The sequence below is a fragment of the Corvus moneduloides genome, chromosome 7 (genome assembly GCF_009650955.1).
Source record: "Corvus moneduloides isolate bCorMon1 chromosome 7, bCorMon1.pri, whole genome shotgun sequence".
In the NCBI taxonomy this organism is placed as follows: Eukaryota; Metazoa; Chordata; class Aves; order Passeriformes; family Corvidae; genus Corvus; species Corvus moneduloides.
Genome location: NC_045482.1, coordinates 23,099,954 through 23,115,135, shown reverse-complemented (window position 1 = coordinate 23,115,135; position 15,182 = coordinate 23,099,954). Strand labels below are relative to the sequence as shown.

Here is a 15,182-nt window from a genome sequence, read left to right as displayed (position 1 = left end):
AACAAGTCAAAAAATAAATCAGGATTGCTTCTCTGTCTGCCTGCTACTGTGCTGCCAGCTATGGAGGTACAAGGGATTATCTCAGTCCTGGCAAGAAACCAAATTCAATTGCTACAGACCTCTTACCACAGTTGTGTGTGTGTGTGTGTGTGTGTGTGTATACATATATGTTTTCTTTTTTCTTTGAAGGTAGCTATCCCCCACCCCCTTTGCTTGGTGGCTTGCCTTTGCCTGCGCATGAGCTGTGGTAGAAGTGGAAAACAGAACCTGGAAGTGAAAGAGATTCTGCCAACGCAATTAAATACTTTGGTCCTGAAACTAGGCTGCAAGTGCCTGTCTAAGGCTGATCCTCTTCTCACATCTGAGATCTTGCAGCAATAGGGCTAAACCAGGTCTAGTTTCATCTCACTGTATGTACACAGCAAATGGGTACGAATTTTTATGGATTTCAATATTTTCTGCCTCGTCTTAAGCATAAAGAGATCTTGCAGCAATAGGGCTAAACCAGGTCTACTTTCATCTCACTGTATGTACACAGCAAATGGGTACGAATTTTTATGGATTTCAATATTTTCTGCCTCGTCTTAAGCATAAAGAGATCTTGCAGCAATAGGGCTAAACCAGGTCTACTTTCATCTCACTGTATGTACACAGCAAATGGGTACGAATTTTTATGGATTTCAATATTTTCTGCCTCGTCTTAAGCATAAATTCCACTAGGTTTTAAAAAAGAGGTTGGGCACTGTAGTGCTTTCCCAGTTATCAAAGGTCCCAAAAGAAGGGGTTTGGTGAGACCAGAGGCTGAGCATAGCTGCACCTACAGGGGAAACCACAAAGACCAGATCCAGAACTCAAACACCCAGTTCAAGTGGGGAAAATCAATAGCTTCAGTCTGAGACACTGTGCAAACATCAGGTCTCTCCCTCTACAGAAATGCTGAGGAAGGGGTAAAGGTACAGGCTGTCTGTTGCTTTTTGAAGTTGATGGGTTTATCTTAGTCCGTCCACCTGGAAAACTGTTCAGGTCTGCAGACCTGAATCTTGATGTACATTTCTACACCTTCACTAGCTCTATAGCAGGATTTATCATAATTCTGATCTCTGTTTCATGTTTCTGTTTGGCATGTTCAGAGTCCAGGTGCTGAACGTTGCAGACATTAGTCCATGCACACTGGAATTACAGACTGATTTTCAGTGACAGGAACTCCAAATCCCCTCTTATCTGTCTTTGGGTTTATCTGTTGCAGGATAATAACAGCAAATCCTTAGTAACCCTTTTAATTTTGCAGGTGATTTGAAGTGAGCATTTCCTGGTTTGCAAAGATACTGGTGGTTTTGGGGGTCAATTTAACAAAAGAGTATCACTTATGTGATATGCTCATCTCAACCACTGCACATAAAAAACCTCCACAAACTTTGAGTCCCAAACCGCAATAGAGACTGGAAGGGATCATAAGCACCTGACCTCCCCCTTCAAAAGAACTTCTGAAACATTTCCCACCTACACTTCTATGACAAAATTTTATTCTTACCTTGAAATGGGTGTTCACAAAGGTCTTCATCATAGGTCATATACTGTTTCCATTGACAAGTGGATTTTTTTTTGGCCACAATATCTTTGTTGTTTTCAACCGCTAATTTGTACTCTGATACACCAACTAAGGCTTTTCCATCACAGTTCCACCATAATGAGTACTGACTTGAATCACATTCCAGCATTGTTAGTGGCTGTTCTGGTTTGCTGATGTTCAGTCCGAGACAGGTACTGCTGCCTATGTTGAAAAGACGATGGTTGGATACCCATTTCCATAACATCTTTTCTGAGAGCTGACTGCAGTCTTCCAGAACAAGGCTAGCTCGGTCCACTTTAATGCATAAGCTGGAATTTTCACTCTGGATAATGAATATCCCTTTATCTGTAGGGGGGGAAAAAACCCAACAAACTTTCAGTCTGTAAAATACTGAAATTGATAACATAGTACCAAAACCCAAATGTTTTAATTGCAGCTATTTAGAAAGAGAAATGAAAATATCCTTCAGAATAACTGACACTCCAAAAAACTACAGAGTACTGGTCTAAATTTACTGCCAGCTGATTTTTTTAACACGTGGACTAGTTGCAAGCTCACAAAAATAAATCCAGGTAATATTTCTCAAGTTGGACAGCCAAAAAAATCCTCAAACAAAAACAAGAGGTGCCAAAAAACATCAGACTGTTTAAAGAAAAAAGCCCCTGGTCACCAAGAGGGAATAAAGGTCACAGTAACGGAGTAAAGGTTTAAGTATTACAAGAAGTCATGCTGTATATTGCAAAATAATTCCCAATGTAGATTGGAGAGTGCAATTAAAGTAAAAGCTAAAAATTTTAAGAGTGACATTGCCATATTCATTCTTCACTCTGCCACTACAGAAACAGAAAGAAAATAAGTTGCATTGTCAATAGGACACAGAAATAGTAGGATTTAGTTATACCATGAGAACTGGTGGCCAAGGGTTAAAGTATGCCTTTCCTATCAGATACATATTTTTCAACCATGTGTGACTGCCCTCCACAAGAGCAGATGTGGAGCTAGCCTGACATCCCAGATTTCTTGGAATCATATAGAAATTCACTGAAATATGTGACATCATGTTGTAAGTATGTGAAAAAAGTCAGCTGTTTAATGTCTTGGGAGCAAAACTTTAACGGAGCATATAGACTGAAAAAGAAGAGGGCAGCTGAGGAACTGGAAATCAGCAAAATGTAAGCCTGTAACAGCACAGCTACTTGATTCACTCTGAAATCCAATGGTAAATAACCCAGGGACTTCTGCTTACATTATATGTGAGATATTTATTTTATGCTTCAAGAAATTATGTGTTGAGAACCTGAGCAGCACTTGCATTTTGCCTTCAAATTTTACAATGAGAATTTCTGCCATGCATACTTTCAAATTTCTGTAATTCACTACACCTAGCATACTGAAGCACTAACTATGATAATAAAAAATCCCTCTCAAATTGACATAGCCCACAAATAAGTATGAGATGCAGAGGTCCACCCAGATGTTGTGTCTGAGTTTAGTGCATAGAGCTTAGGTGTGGCCCTAAAAAGGGAAGATGCTTCAAGCAGCACTGTGACAGTGCTGTGTAACAGGCACACAGGAGATCAGCTCAACAATATAATATGCACACAACAAACAGAACAGAGAGGATATAGATTGTGGAGAGGGTTTTGGTTACAGATTCTGCATAGAGCACATTATGACTTACAGAGAGGTGGCACTGCAGATTGTGGCACTGGTAGCAGTGGCTGTTTCCCGCATGGCTATAAAGATTGGCAGTCTGTGATAGAGCAGGAGCAAGCCCTTCTGACTGGCACCAGGTGAAAATACAGCCTGATACATGACATTGCATCTTTCAAGCACTTGGCAGCTGTCCTACATTGAGTCCTTAACCAGTTAGGGGTGAGCAAGTTTCCTTTGATCCATGGTACCTCTACAGCTCTCAGTGTTTGAGCTCACTGAAAACCCATCAGACACTGTGAGAGATACCCAGATTGGCCCTTTGCTTTTGAGTTTTCAGTGAAGTTTTGCAGTTTGTACTGGTTTCATCCTTCTTAGCCAACCCAATCCTCCATGGGCAACACAGGTGTCTCTATCTACATGGCCAGAGAGTTTCTGCCTCTCATGCTAAGGGTATGTCTTTTCCACAGCAGTCTTATCTTCGCTGACCAAAAAACACAGTTAATTTTCTAGATAACTAAAAACTGGAATGTTAGCACTAGTAAACACTGATTAATGAGGTTAATTTACCAGGATACTGGGATTCACACTTGGATTGAGAGTTTGACAAAGTTTATCGACATCTGCAGCATGCAGCATCTCCCATACAGCACCTTCCTGGGGTGGGGGGGCAAGACCACAACCCAAAGGTGAAGGATTCTCAACCTTTGAAAGCCTTTATCTGTAAGGCTCTTAAGAGTTGCAACGACTGCTGAGAAAAGATAAGGTTCTTTCCCAGCCTACACAAATAACCCATCTGGATGATCTCTGTGAATAACGTTCCTTTTTCATTCTGGGGCAACTTGTGCCAAGAACAACCAGACCATAATTCTTAAGCCCCCTTCCAAAAGTGGTTTCCATTCCCCACATACAAAATGCAACTGGCAAGAGAGCTGTGCTGGCCTGAGGACTGCCAGGAAACAGCCAGCTCACCGCAGAAGTAAGAAATGAGAGATGGCAGGCTCAGAGACAGCTCCATGAGCTCCAGCTCAGCTCTGTCTTCAAGTGGGGCAATGAGACAACTGGAGCAACATCAAGCCTGGGAATTCCTCCACGCTCACCTCCCTTCAGCTTGCAAAGCTACACCATCCATTTGCTCACATAGATGGGTTTTGTTACAAAGCTCCTGGTGTCAGGGAGAGGTCTGTGCCCAAACTCCTGCAGATGAAGAGCTGCAATGGAGCTCTGTGAACTTGCAGGCCTCAGAGGACCCAAAGAAGAAAGGAGATAATCTATGCTTTAGAAACTGAATGGGTGAAGGAAAGCCTTTGGAATAGATCTGCTTCTCCTACATCCAGGCCCCTCCACACAAGGACAAGGTGACAAGAAACGTACTCCCAGAAGCGAAGCCTGGAGCTGATGTGCAGCCCCAGATGAAGAGCTGATTGCTGAGCAGTACCTCCAGGTTCCTGTTTACTTGGGCTCAACACAGCTAATCGGGAATAAACGGCTGTAACAAAACTAGGCGAGCACGATAGCTTCATTTCCTTCCTCCTTACCTCCCATTTCCTTCCCTCCAAAAAAGCAGCGAGAATTGCTTATGTGATAATAAAGTAACTGGGATTTACTGGAAATGAGTAAAAAAAACATCCCTATGCCCTCCGGGTGCACGGAGGACCGCAATGGGCAGCGGAATAAGAAGCAGTGAGGACGCACAGGGCGCGAAGCAAATCCAGCCGAGCAGGTCCCCGGGGGCTCCGCGCCCGCCCCCGCCCCTCGTCCCGGAGCGCTCGGAGCCGCCGGGGCTCGGAACGCCCGGGGCGAAGGGCTCTGCCCAGTCCCCGGGCCCCCCGCGCCGCTCCCCACCCCCGGGCCACGCCGAGGCGTCACTCACTCCGCAGGGAAGGCACCGCGTCCCGGCCGAGGGCGGCGGCGCCGCGGCCCAGCAGCAGCAGGAGGCAGCCGGCCAGGAGCCGCAGCCGCACCGCCGGCATCGCCCCGGCGCTGCGCCCGCCCGCTGCCGCTCTGCTCCGCTCCGCCGCGGGACCGGACCCGCCGGCCCTGCCCTGGGGAGGGCAGAGCGCCGATCCCACCCCGGCGGCGAAGGAGGGGCGGCCCCGGGGGGCGGCCCGCGGGCTCCCCCCGTGGGGCTGCGGGAGGGGGCGGGGGAGGTCGCCCGGAGCCGCCGTCGAGCTCTCCGCGTTCCCCGAGTCGGAGACCGCTCGGCCGGACCGGCATGGGAAATGCCGCTCATGCAGCTCGGGCCGTCTGCCCCGGTCAGAGCTGTGGACTCAAGCGGACAAACCGCTCTGTAATAACCTTATTTTCCATTTGAAAATAACTACTTGCCTGTACCCCAAGTACTTTTATCTTAAAAAGAACCAGAAAACACATAGAGACATTGGCGGTGAGAGGTCACCGTCAGCACAGTCCGTGTTCCCAGGTTCGCTGTTTGTGCCTGAGCATCCCCACTGTCCCAGCCCCACTCGGAGACTAGTTTTTTTAGCTGGGTGAGCTTTGACCTCGAAGTCATTTTACGTTTTGGCATGGGTAAAAATAATTGTCATCTTCCATTTTGTTCGTCTCTGTGTTCAGTCGAATATTTGCAGGAGCTGCCCCCCTTGCGCTGAGTTTCAGTCTTGGGGAAAGTCAAAAGCAGAACCTCTTGGTTAAAAATAGAGTAACTTTACGGGAATCCATGGGACAGTTTGTTTTCAATCTGCAAAAGCAGTTTCTGCTCTGTCCTTTATGCATAGCAGACAAGTAAGTATATAAACGTACATAAGTGTAAAGAAAACCAAATGCAGTGTTGGAGCATAACTGAACTGTTCCCCCATGTCTACCTCAATCATAATACAAGGATGGAAAACAGAAGCCTCTGGGCTTGGGGAAATCTCTGATAGTTTGGTAGAAGAAAGACTTGAGAAGCAAGAGAAGCCAAATACTTAGAACTAGATAAGTGGAGGTGTTTCTCCCCATTTAACAAATGACAAAAATGTCTTGACAGAACAAACAGCAGGAAATACTGCTGCAGAAGCTGGTCCAGGAGTAACCTGGCTTTGCAAGACAGAAGGATTGTAACTCTCATGGAGCTGTGATGTACCTCTTCTCAGGAAAGCTGCAGCCTTCTGAAATTTTCAGATTCTGAGAGAGAAGCTTGTTAATGAGCCATTTATGAAAATCTGGCCATTCTGAACAGTCTACATTTCCTCAGGAGTGTTTGGCCACTGCTCTGAGTACTGAGCTCCAGAAAAATGCTTTCTTGCTCCAGAACCTGCTGCTGGGTCACACTGAGAAATTGTGCTCTGTTCATGATACAACATTTAAAAATAATGGTGCCAGAGAACAAAAATGAGGCTGCTGTGGGAAGGAGCTCCACTTCAGGTGGATTTTTTTTGCTGATTTCAGCAAGATCAAAGTAATCACATTCTGGTTATGTATTCCTAATAATTAACTTATCAAAGTATTTTTGTAAATATTTGGCTAAATGCAAATTAGCAACTTATTAAATCTAAGTGGGTTTCTTTGCTATTTTTTCTTTTGTATTCAGATCTTTCTCTTTGACTAAACAGTTTTTTACTATCCTCAATCTATTTTGTTCTGACCAAACTGGTAAATCCTTTGTAGTGCAGTTATACTGACCTGGCCATTTACAGCTGAGCTATACCTACTTATTTACAATAATAAGACATCTTGGCTGGCATAGTGGCTTGTAGAACCAACATGGTAGGCAACATTTTCTGAAGTAAACTTGATGGCAGTTTATAATACCTTGCACATTAAGTGGCATAACTTTCCAAATTTTTTTTTTTTTGAAGCGGAGGGGGCACGGGGGATTGCTTGTTTGAGGCTTTACCTGTCTTCCTTCAAGGTATTTGCTGTAGTAATTTGGAACCTTTATTTTATTTTCTGTCTGGAACCCACTTTCCATATATATTTTTTCTTAATTTCTCTGTTAATGACCTGTTCTCTTTCTTTTTGTGTATACTTGTACTCATGTACATATATATATATATATATATATGCATATACACATATGCACTTGTTTGAACTGATCTGCCTTTGCTATTTAGGTACTCTACACAAACATTCAATTCCTTTCCCTCTCTTTTCTTAGACTTCACCTTCTGTGTGAGATCTGTAGAGAGATATGAATCCAGTGCATGCTCATTACCTGCATCCAAAAATAAAAGCTGTCATTAAATTCACACTAATTCAATTTGCTTACAAACCCATTGCTTTTGCAAGGCACACACACGGATCCAGTGTATCATGTGCTCAGCACCTCCTTACACAGTAACTTCTGTTCATAATCTGGAGTCTGAAGACAGGTCTCATTTTTTTCCCCAACCAGCCAGAATGGGAATACCAAACCAGAGAACACCTGGGAGGAAAAAGCAGGCCCAATATTCCTTGCATTAGCAGTGCCCAGAAAGCAATAATCCCATATTTTTTGGAGGCACTGTCCTACATGTTGTTTGGCTTTGAAAAATCCAGGCATCGCAAATCAACTCCCCAGTTTGCATTCACCTTCCCTTTCACTTAAAAGTTTTTCTGTTTACTCCAGAGACAGAACTACTCTCATTTATCAGCTCTGCCAGTCATGTTACATCTGGTTATAGTCACTACAGGCACTGCTACCACCTTCCCTACCTCCTCTGACATATCCCAACCATGACCAGTGACTCCCTTTTTCCTTTTGGCAGCCCCACCTGTGTGCTTCTGTCACACCCCTCCAGTCTCCCATGCTCCCAGGTAATTGCTGCAGCCACCAGGCTCTGCAGTTTCTGTCCCTGTCAGCTCACATTGAGTAACATGACCTTACAGAACAGCCTGTACCAGCCAGTTTGAGGTTAAGTCAAGTCCCCAGCTGTGAATTGCCAGTTATATGTTCATTAGTCAGAATGTGGGGGTTTTTTTCTAGATGTGACTTCTTTAGTTTTCTTTGTTAGCTGTAGAGTAGAAACTTCTTTTTCAACGTGAAAAACTCCTTTAAAGGGTGACAAGAGCATTACTATGAGTTTATGCTTCTAAACTCTGCTAAATAGCAGCTGTTCTTTCACAGGCATGAGATGGAGAGAGTTACTACCTGTGTGGCTGTTACTGTGCCACGTGAGCCATCCCCAGCTGAATCCTTTCCAAGAGGATTCACCAACTAACCTTTTCAAGCTCTCCATCCCTCATCCCCCAGTAAATGCTCACTTGACACAAGTCTAGAATAGTTTGTAATAGTATATGATTTAATAATGGGTAGAAATTTTACTGTTACTATAAATCTAGCATGTCAGTCTGGCTGTTGATTGGCACTTATATCAAATTCAATAGCAGGCAGATGTTCATGTAGTTCATTTGATGAAGGCATTAAGGGAAAAAATCCAGTGTTGAAATACTTGCAATAAAACATAAATGGATAGTGGGGCCAGAGCTGCCTCTGGTCCAACCCTGTTTGTTTCTCAAAGCCTTTCTCCACCTTATCCTTTCCATTTGAGATCCTTGGCAAAACCTTACCTTCTGTATCATTATCCTTCGATGTAACACTGACATTTTTTTGCCACTCTTTTTAGTGAATGTTGCTGTGTTTTGCTGTGAAATCAATAGAAGAGAGCAGTTTTTGCAAAGACTTGCCACCAAAAGAATGCCTAATGTGTTATCAAAAAAAAGCTATTAATATTTAATACACTGTCAATTTGGTTGCTAAACAAACATATGACTCACTGTGCTCAATACCAGAAATTACACATACTGTGATCAACAAATATTATTGTTTTTAAACAAACTAATAAAGTCATCCTATAAGTTTAGTAAAAATTTTAGAATAGATATAAGTCCCATAAAACTTTCACACCCTTTGTTTCCTGGTTTAAATGCATCTGAGAGACTGATAGCTTTTTTCCTGTTTTTTAAGTATATGCAGACAGGTTTGTATGCAAGACCATTCCTGATTTGTTAGGCCAGAGGTGTCCTCTACCCTGTGCTAAACAATTCCTTAAGCACAAACACTCTTTATTTTATGAGAACAAAGCTTCATAAATCAGGGTAATAGAAAATACACAGGCTCCACTATAAAAAATGGGAGTGAACATTGATTTTGACATTGAAGCATGAAGGAAACTTTTTATCAGCTCCAGGAAAAATGATACTTTCAAGAGGCACAAGGCCCTCAGCCAGTGTGTTCCCTCCAGGGTGGAATGCCCACACTGCCCCACCAGCCAGCCCACCACCAAAACCCCTCTTGCTCGGTCCCATTGCCTCTCTGCACATCCTGCTGATTCAACAGTGCATGAAACAGGAGGGTCGGTGAGCTGGGCCTGGCTTTGGTATAAACTGGAGTGGCCAGAAATGAGTGTTAGGAAAATTTAAGCTTTGTAATTTACTACAAGATTATGAACAACTCAGGAAGAACAGAAAACCACAAATAAAGTACTATCAGTCTAGTTTGAAAAAAACTTGACTGGGTGTAACACTTGGAACAAATGTATGTGCTTCAGAAATTCTAGGGCATAATGTTGGCTCAGTGCTGACATGATTTCACAGGTTGGGAGAGGGTGTGCCTTTGCACCTTGTACACTCCTTCCCACAAGAGATGATCATGTTTTCTCAGCCATGCTTACACACTCCAAAATTAGACTCCAAAATCCCACAGCTAATATAAAAACACTTACTGTGCTCATTAGAAAATATGTACGTGGAGAAACCCAAAGGCATTTTACTTTGCCTCTTTCTTTAACCAATTTCTTCTCAGGCAAAATAATTCTCCTATTAGATACCTTACTTTGTGTTCAATAAAAATGAGTACATGTAGATTTTTTTGTTCTCTTAGATATTTTGCTTTCTGGTAAATCACATATATAGTCAGTCTCATATTTGAAGATTTATGAACCAGCATTTAAGAAAGGACTAAAGAGAAAATATGCACTTTGCTGTATATTTCCAAAAAGATATTGCTGCTGTTACCCTGATGGATCTTTAGCTTTAAGAAACTTGTGCAATTTGGAGATCTGTACAAAAGAATCATGGAATGGTTTGGGTTGGAAAGGAACTTAAAGACCATCTAGTTCCAAAGAAAGAAAGAATGCCATATGTCATCGATCAGTGTTCCAGAAATAGGCTGCTTGCAACATTCGTCCATTAACTCATTTCCTTGAAAAGTAAAGGATCACAAATGAAAAAATCTAGACGTTAAATTTCATGTGCTGTCTTTAAAAAGTGGGGAGGAAAATAATTTCTAGCGTATGCCAAAGCTTGAGAAATGTGCTAAGATTTGTAAAATCATGTGAAAACAGTGATAAAGACACATGCCAAAATAGAAAATGAAGAATGAACAACAAGAAAACATATTATAAAATTATTCAATTTTTCACTCTTTATTCAAGGTCAAATAACTCCTTTTTTTACACAAACAAGTTGAAGGATTTGCTGGTTTCTTTCAAATAGATGAAGCTAAAAATTGTCTGTTCTTTTTATTTACAGACTGTGTGTGATAAGTTTTGGGGGACAATAACTCCCTTATACACACTGCAAAACAAACTTGAACTTCTACAAAAAGGCAGATGAGACATGGAGAGTATTGCACTTGACACCCAAATCTTGTAACCCAGACTCATTACCCCCACTAGTTACATTACAAAACAAAGCTGAATGCAGTCTGGACATTTATAATACCAATTAACATGCACCTTTTATAAATCAAATGAAAAATTATCCATTTAACAGACATTAGTGAAATTACTATTCCATAGGGTGTGTAAGATATACAAACACCATTAAAATTGCTAATGATTATTCTTTTATTCAGTTTAACTCTTTAGTGAATAAAAGTATTACTATTAAAAAATGTTTTGGCCACTCTCAAGGTCCAGCCTCAGGTCAAAACAGTGTTTGTGAAAACAGCAGAAAGACTTTTTCATCCCACTCACCACACACAAACTCACTTACAGCTTGGTGGAGAAAAAAATATAAAAAAGAGAATAATATGAACTTTGACACAAATTCTACAGATGGAAATTATATAGTTAATAGAAAAGGATGAATACCACTCTTGTTTCTAGGGTGACTGCCAAGTAAGATCTTCAAAGTTTTTGAAATCTGGGAGTTTAGTCAAAATTTATGATCTAAATTAATGCTGTTAAAAGGATGGCTCATATGAATGAGTCAAGTTAGTTGATATCCCTCAATAATAGAAACCTTCCTCAGCAAGTCCTTCTCTTTTCTCTCTTCTGATGAATTCTTAAATTTTTGAGTGATTTCCATCCTGACAACTTGGAAGGTGTGCAGAAAATTTGTAGTACAGTCACAGCAGGGAAATTGCAAATCATCCTGCCTGATTCCTGTACATCTCTGATAATTTGGAGAGAGATTTTTAGGAGGAGGAATGGGCTTGGAAACATACCAAACTGGATCTCTGCTGATGATCAGAAGACACAAGTGATGGGAAGAGAGCGAGGTTTGTGAAACAAGATCTCCTGTAGGAACAGGGAATGTAGAGCACCAAGTGTTTGATATGAAATGCAAATACCACTTTGTTGTTAACATTTGAAGGCTAGGATATGTTGGAATATTGAAATGGCTGACCTACAGGAGAAAGGCTTTCAAACCTAATATTGAGCAGCAAAATCAGATCTCAGAAGCAGAACTTAAAAGGTATTTAATAAACAGTATAGATTTTTATTACTTAAAAAGTAATAAAAGTATTTTAATTTCTTTCAGAGAAAGTTTATAATTTGATGACTTCTACATGAGAAACAGAAGAGTAACAGATAACCTACATGGGCTAAATCCAGCTTTCCCTAGTCCCTTGGACAATTCTGACCCAAGTGGAATCTGAGCAGAATCAGGGGCCAACTTTGCATCCCATGAGTTTATCCATGTGCCAGAGAAACAGGATTTGGTCCCACATGTAACTTGCACTGACATCTGTGGGAGTCTAGTGATTGGAAGGGCCACAGATGTGAGCCTTTATCTGTGCAGTTTCCACTGTGAGATAGGCAGGAATACCAGAGCACAGATGTGAATCTGTTCCAGCTTAATCACAGCCATCATTTCCATCACACGGCTATAATTTTGTACTTAATACGTGGTTATAGCATCACCTTCTTTCTGAAGGCATCTGATACTATTTCTCTTTGCACAGAAATATGTACTATAGGGTCTAATTCACTAATAGACAGTATTAACCAGTTTGTTTAACCAAAACAATCTTTGTAAACCAAAACTAATAGTTTCACTGAAACTAGATCCACATCTGTAGCCATTGACTCCAGTAGGCTTTGGATCAGGCCCTAAAACAGGCATGGTCAGAGCTAGCTAATATACCAGTCTCAATTCCAGAAATTGTGGAGCATATGGAGACTGAAGTTGCACAGACTTGGTAAATATTTATTACAAAATGGACATCAACTTTTTCAGATCCAATACATTCAGATCAATACCTTCTCAGATCAAATTCCCTATTTACCTTAAGGAATGTCTGTGATTGTTTGTAACAGTGCCAAAATACTTTTGATTTCTTAGTCTTCTAAGTACCTTCATATGTACATTTTGACCATCTGTTTCAGAGTAGCAAAAAATGCAACTGGAAAGATATTAAGAAGTAAAGTTCATTATTGTTAGCTTAAAATAGCCCAGTGCTGTAATTTTTCTATTGCCAGCATGTTACCTACTTTTTGGGGCTTTCTGTGCCCAGTGCTATGCATGCTAACAGATTACAATTTAAACATTTATGGCAAGTCATTTGTAACTAGCTAAACCTGGGATGTAAAAATCCTCATTAATGGAAATGAATATGAAGTGATATCCATAGATCTTTTTGTTGTTTAGTTTGGGGGAAAAAACCCAAACCAAACCAAACAACCCAGCCCAAAAGAGCTGAAATATGTTATTCCATACATGAATAAACAGTTCGGCTGCTGGGCATTGAAAGAACCTCACAATTTTGGACATATCAACAAAAGAGTACTGTCTTTGTGTGTGATAGTAAGTCTTTTGAGTGAACATTTCTGCATGTAAAGGGCTCCTGAGCCACTTTGTGTGATGCTCCAGCATGTGAGGGGTATTGTGAGCGCCCAAATAATTTACAGGACGTAAAGGGTGAAATGGAGTTCTGCTAATGCTCTGGTTTAATAGTGTGTCTACTGGGGTCTCTAATTTACAAATATTTATCTTTTTCTCTGTATCCTTTTTACTAGAATTTAAAAGAGGAAAAAAAAAAAAAAAAGAAAGCAGTCTGTGCCTGGAGTAGAAAACAACTGCAAGTGAATAAGGCTTGATTGGATTGATGTAACTTTCCCTGAGATAATCCCAGAGACTAGGTCCTTAAAGAACATCAAACAGCAACAAGGAAAAGGAAAGAGGGAAACAGGACAAGAAAGAAGAGCTAGAGAAGAAATGTTCCTGTATAACTTGCATTTACAGAAGACAGGCAATACCACTACTTTTTTTCTGGTGACAAACTATTCAGTTACACAGGTGATATGAGAAAGCTCAATCCTCAGTAGTTTAAACTGCATTCATGAAAAAACAAATTGTCTTTTCTAAATTTAAACCATCCCACCAAATAGACTGGTACAAATGCATTCCTAAACACTAATTTATAGGATTGTGTGTATGAAAAAAGTAGTATAAAGCTCACTGTATATACCTAATTGAACAAAAAATAAGCTTACATGTTAATTTATAATCCTCAGTAATAAAGAAAAAATTAGAATTATTTGTAATGCCATTTTTTAAGATGGGGCCATTAAGAATAAAGGGTCATTTAAAAAAAATATTTCTACTAACCTTTACTACTAATATGTTATCTTTATTTGTCCCAACACAAGACATATATTCTCTAACAGAATGGTTATACCACTGCAACTTGCAAACAAATATCACATAATCAGCTGATAAGAAACAAATGTTTTAGATTTCCTGCCAGTAAAACTAAGGCTGTAGTGTCCAAGGTGCTAATAGAAATCTGGAGCCATAGCCCTTTTATGTTTATCCTGGTTCTTGTAAGTCACATTTTTAAAAGTGGTTGTTGAGCCTCTGTACAGTGGATTTGTTTCCTAAAAAAACAAAAAAACAAACAAAAAAAAATCAAAACCAAACAAAACCAGGTTAAATGGGTGTCACACAACGTTTGTATAGAAGTAATGTTGTATTTTTGAGGACTTTAGAATAGCTTTTGGTAGCTCATTTATGTTCCAAGCCAATGAAATTCAGACTGATCTGAATTCAGGCAGCACAAACAAGCCTGGGGTCAGGAACAGGCTTTCCTTCACATCAGCCTCCCAGATTAAAGTAATGCACTTCATCAAACAATACCTCATCAAATGGGTCTGATACAATTCAAATCAAATCTGGCAGTTGGACCATTATAAAAGCACAGAGAGTGTCTCAGCACTGAGATGTGACTTGTCACGGTTCTCTTGTCACATACACTAACTTCTGTGTGCTGGGAGAAGGTTAAGTCCCACCTGAGCTTTTCAACCTGGTCTCTCATCAATCATTTCCTATCCTTTACTCTTGTGGCAGAAAAGAAAATTGAAATGCTTCTATCAGCTGTATCCATCCCTTCCCTTATACCACACATAGCTCTCCTGAAGGATCAAGAAAACATTCTCAGGTGGCCTCGCCTGTAAGTTAGTGATTTTTCCCAGCTCAAAAGCTGAAAGGCTGACAGTGCCCATTCTTGGAAAAAGTGCAATCACAGGACTTTGGAGGAGAAGGGAGCTGCATGAACACATTGCCTGTCCTCCTGACACCCACCAGAAACGCTTACTCAACATGCTTTTTAAAAAAAAGATTCTCAGAAGTCCTAAAGCTTTTGCAAAAGGGCAAAAAATCAAGAGCAGAAAAAAAAGAAGAAAAGGGAACATGTGGTGTAAGCTTGCACTAGATGCCCAGAGCTACAGATAGAAAACAAGGCCTGGATTTCTCTGTCCTTTCACCTACATTTGGGACAATTCCATTCGCTTCTGCTCTGTGTGAGTGGGCTTTG

At 40.9% G+C, this 15,182-nt stretch overlaps 2 protein-coding genes across 10 annotated transcripts in view; both read right to left on the bottom strand.

Moving 5' to 3' along the window:
* PLA2R1 (phospholipase A2 receptor 1) overlaps positions 1 to 5,227 on the bottom strand; it is a 45,165-nt gene extending 39,938 nt beyond the window's left edge. The window contains exons 1-2 of the mRNA XM_032114264.1: positions 5,097 to 5,227; positions 1,532 to 1,915 (exon numbers count right to left, since the gene is read on the bottom strand). Of these exons, the coding sequence (XP_031970155.1) occupies positions 1,532 to 1,915; positions 5,097 to 5,196 (484 nt within the window). The 5' untranslated portion in view covers positions 5,197 to 5,227. The remainder of the gene's footprint in view (positions 1 to 1,531; positions 1,916 to 5,096) is intronic.
* A 5,310-nt stretch (positions 5,228 to 10,537) lies between these two features.
* ITGB6 (integrin subunit beta 6) overlaps positions 10,538 to 15,182 on the bottom strand; it is a 59,811-nt gene continuing 55,166 nt past the window's right edge. For all 9 annotated transcript variants that reach the window (XM_032115263.1, XM_032115259.1, XM_032115258.1 and 6 more), the window contains one exon: positions 10,538 to 14,247. In XM_032115263.1, coding sequence (XP_031971154.1) covers positions 14,146 to 14,247 — 102 coding nt within the window. In that variant the 3' untranslated portion in view covers positions 10,538 to 14,145. The remainder of the gene's footprint in view (positions 14,248 to 15,182) is intronic.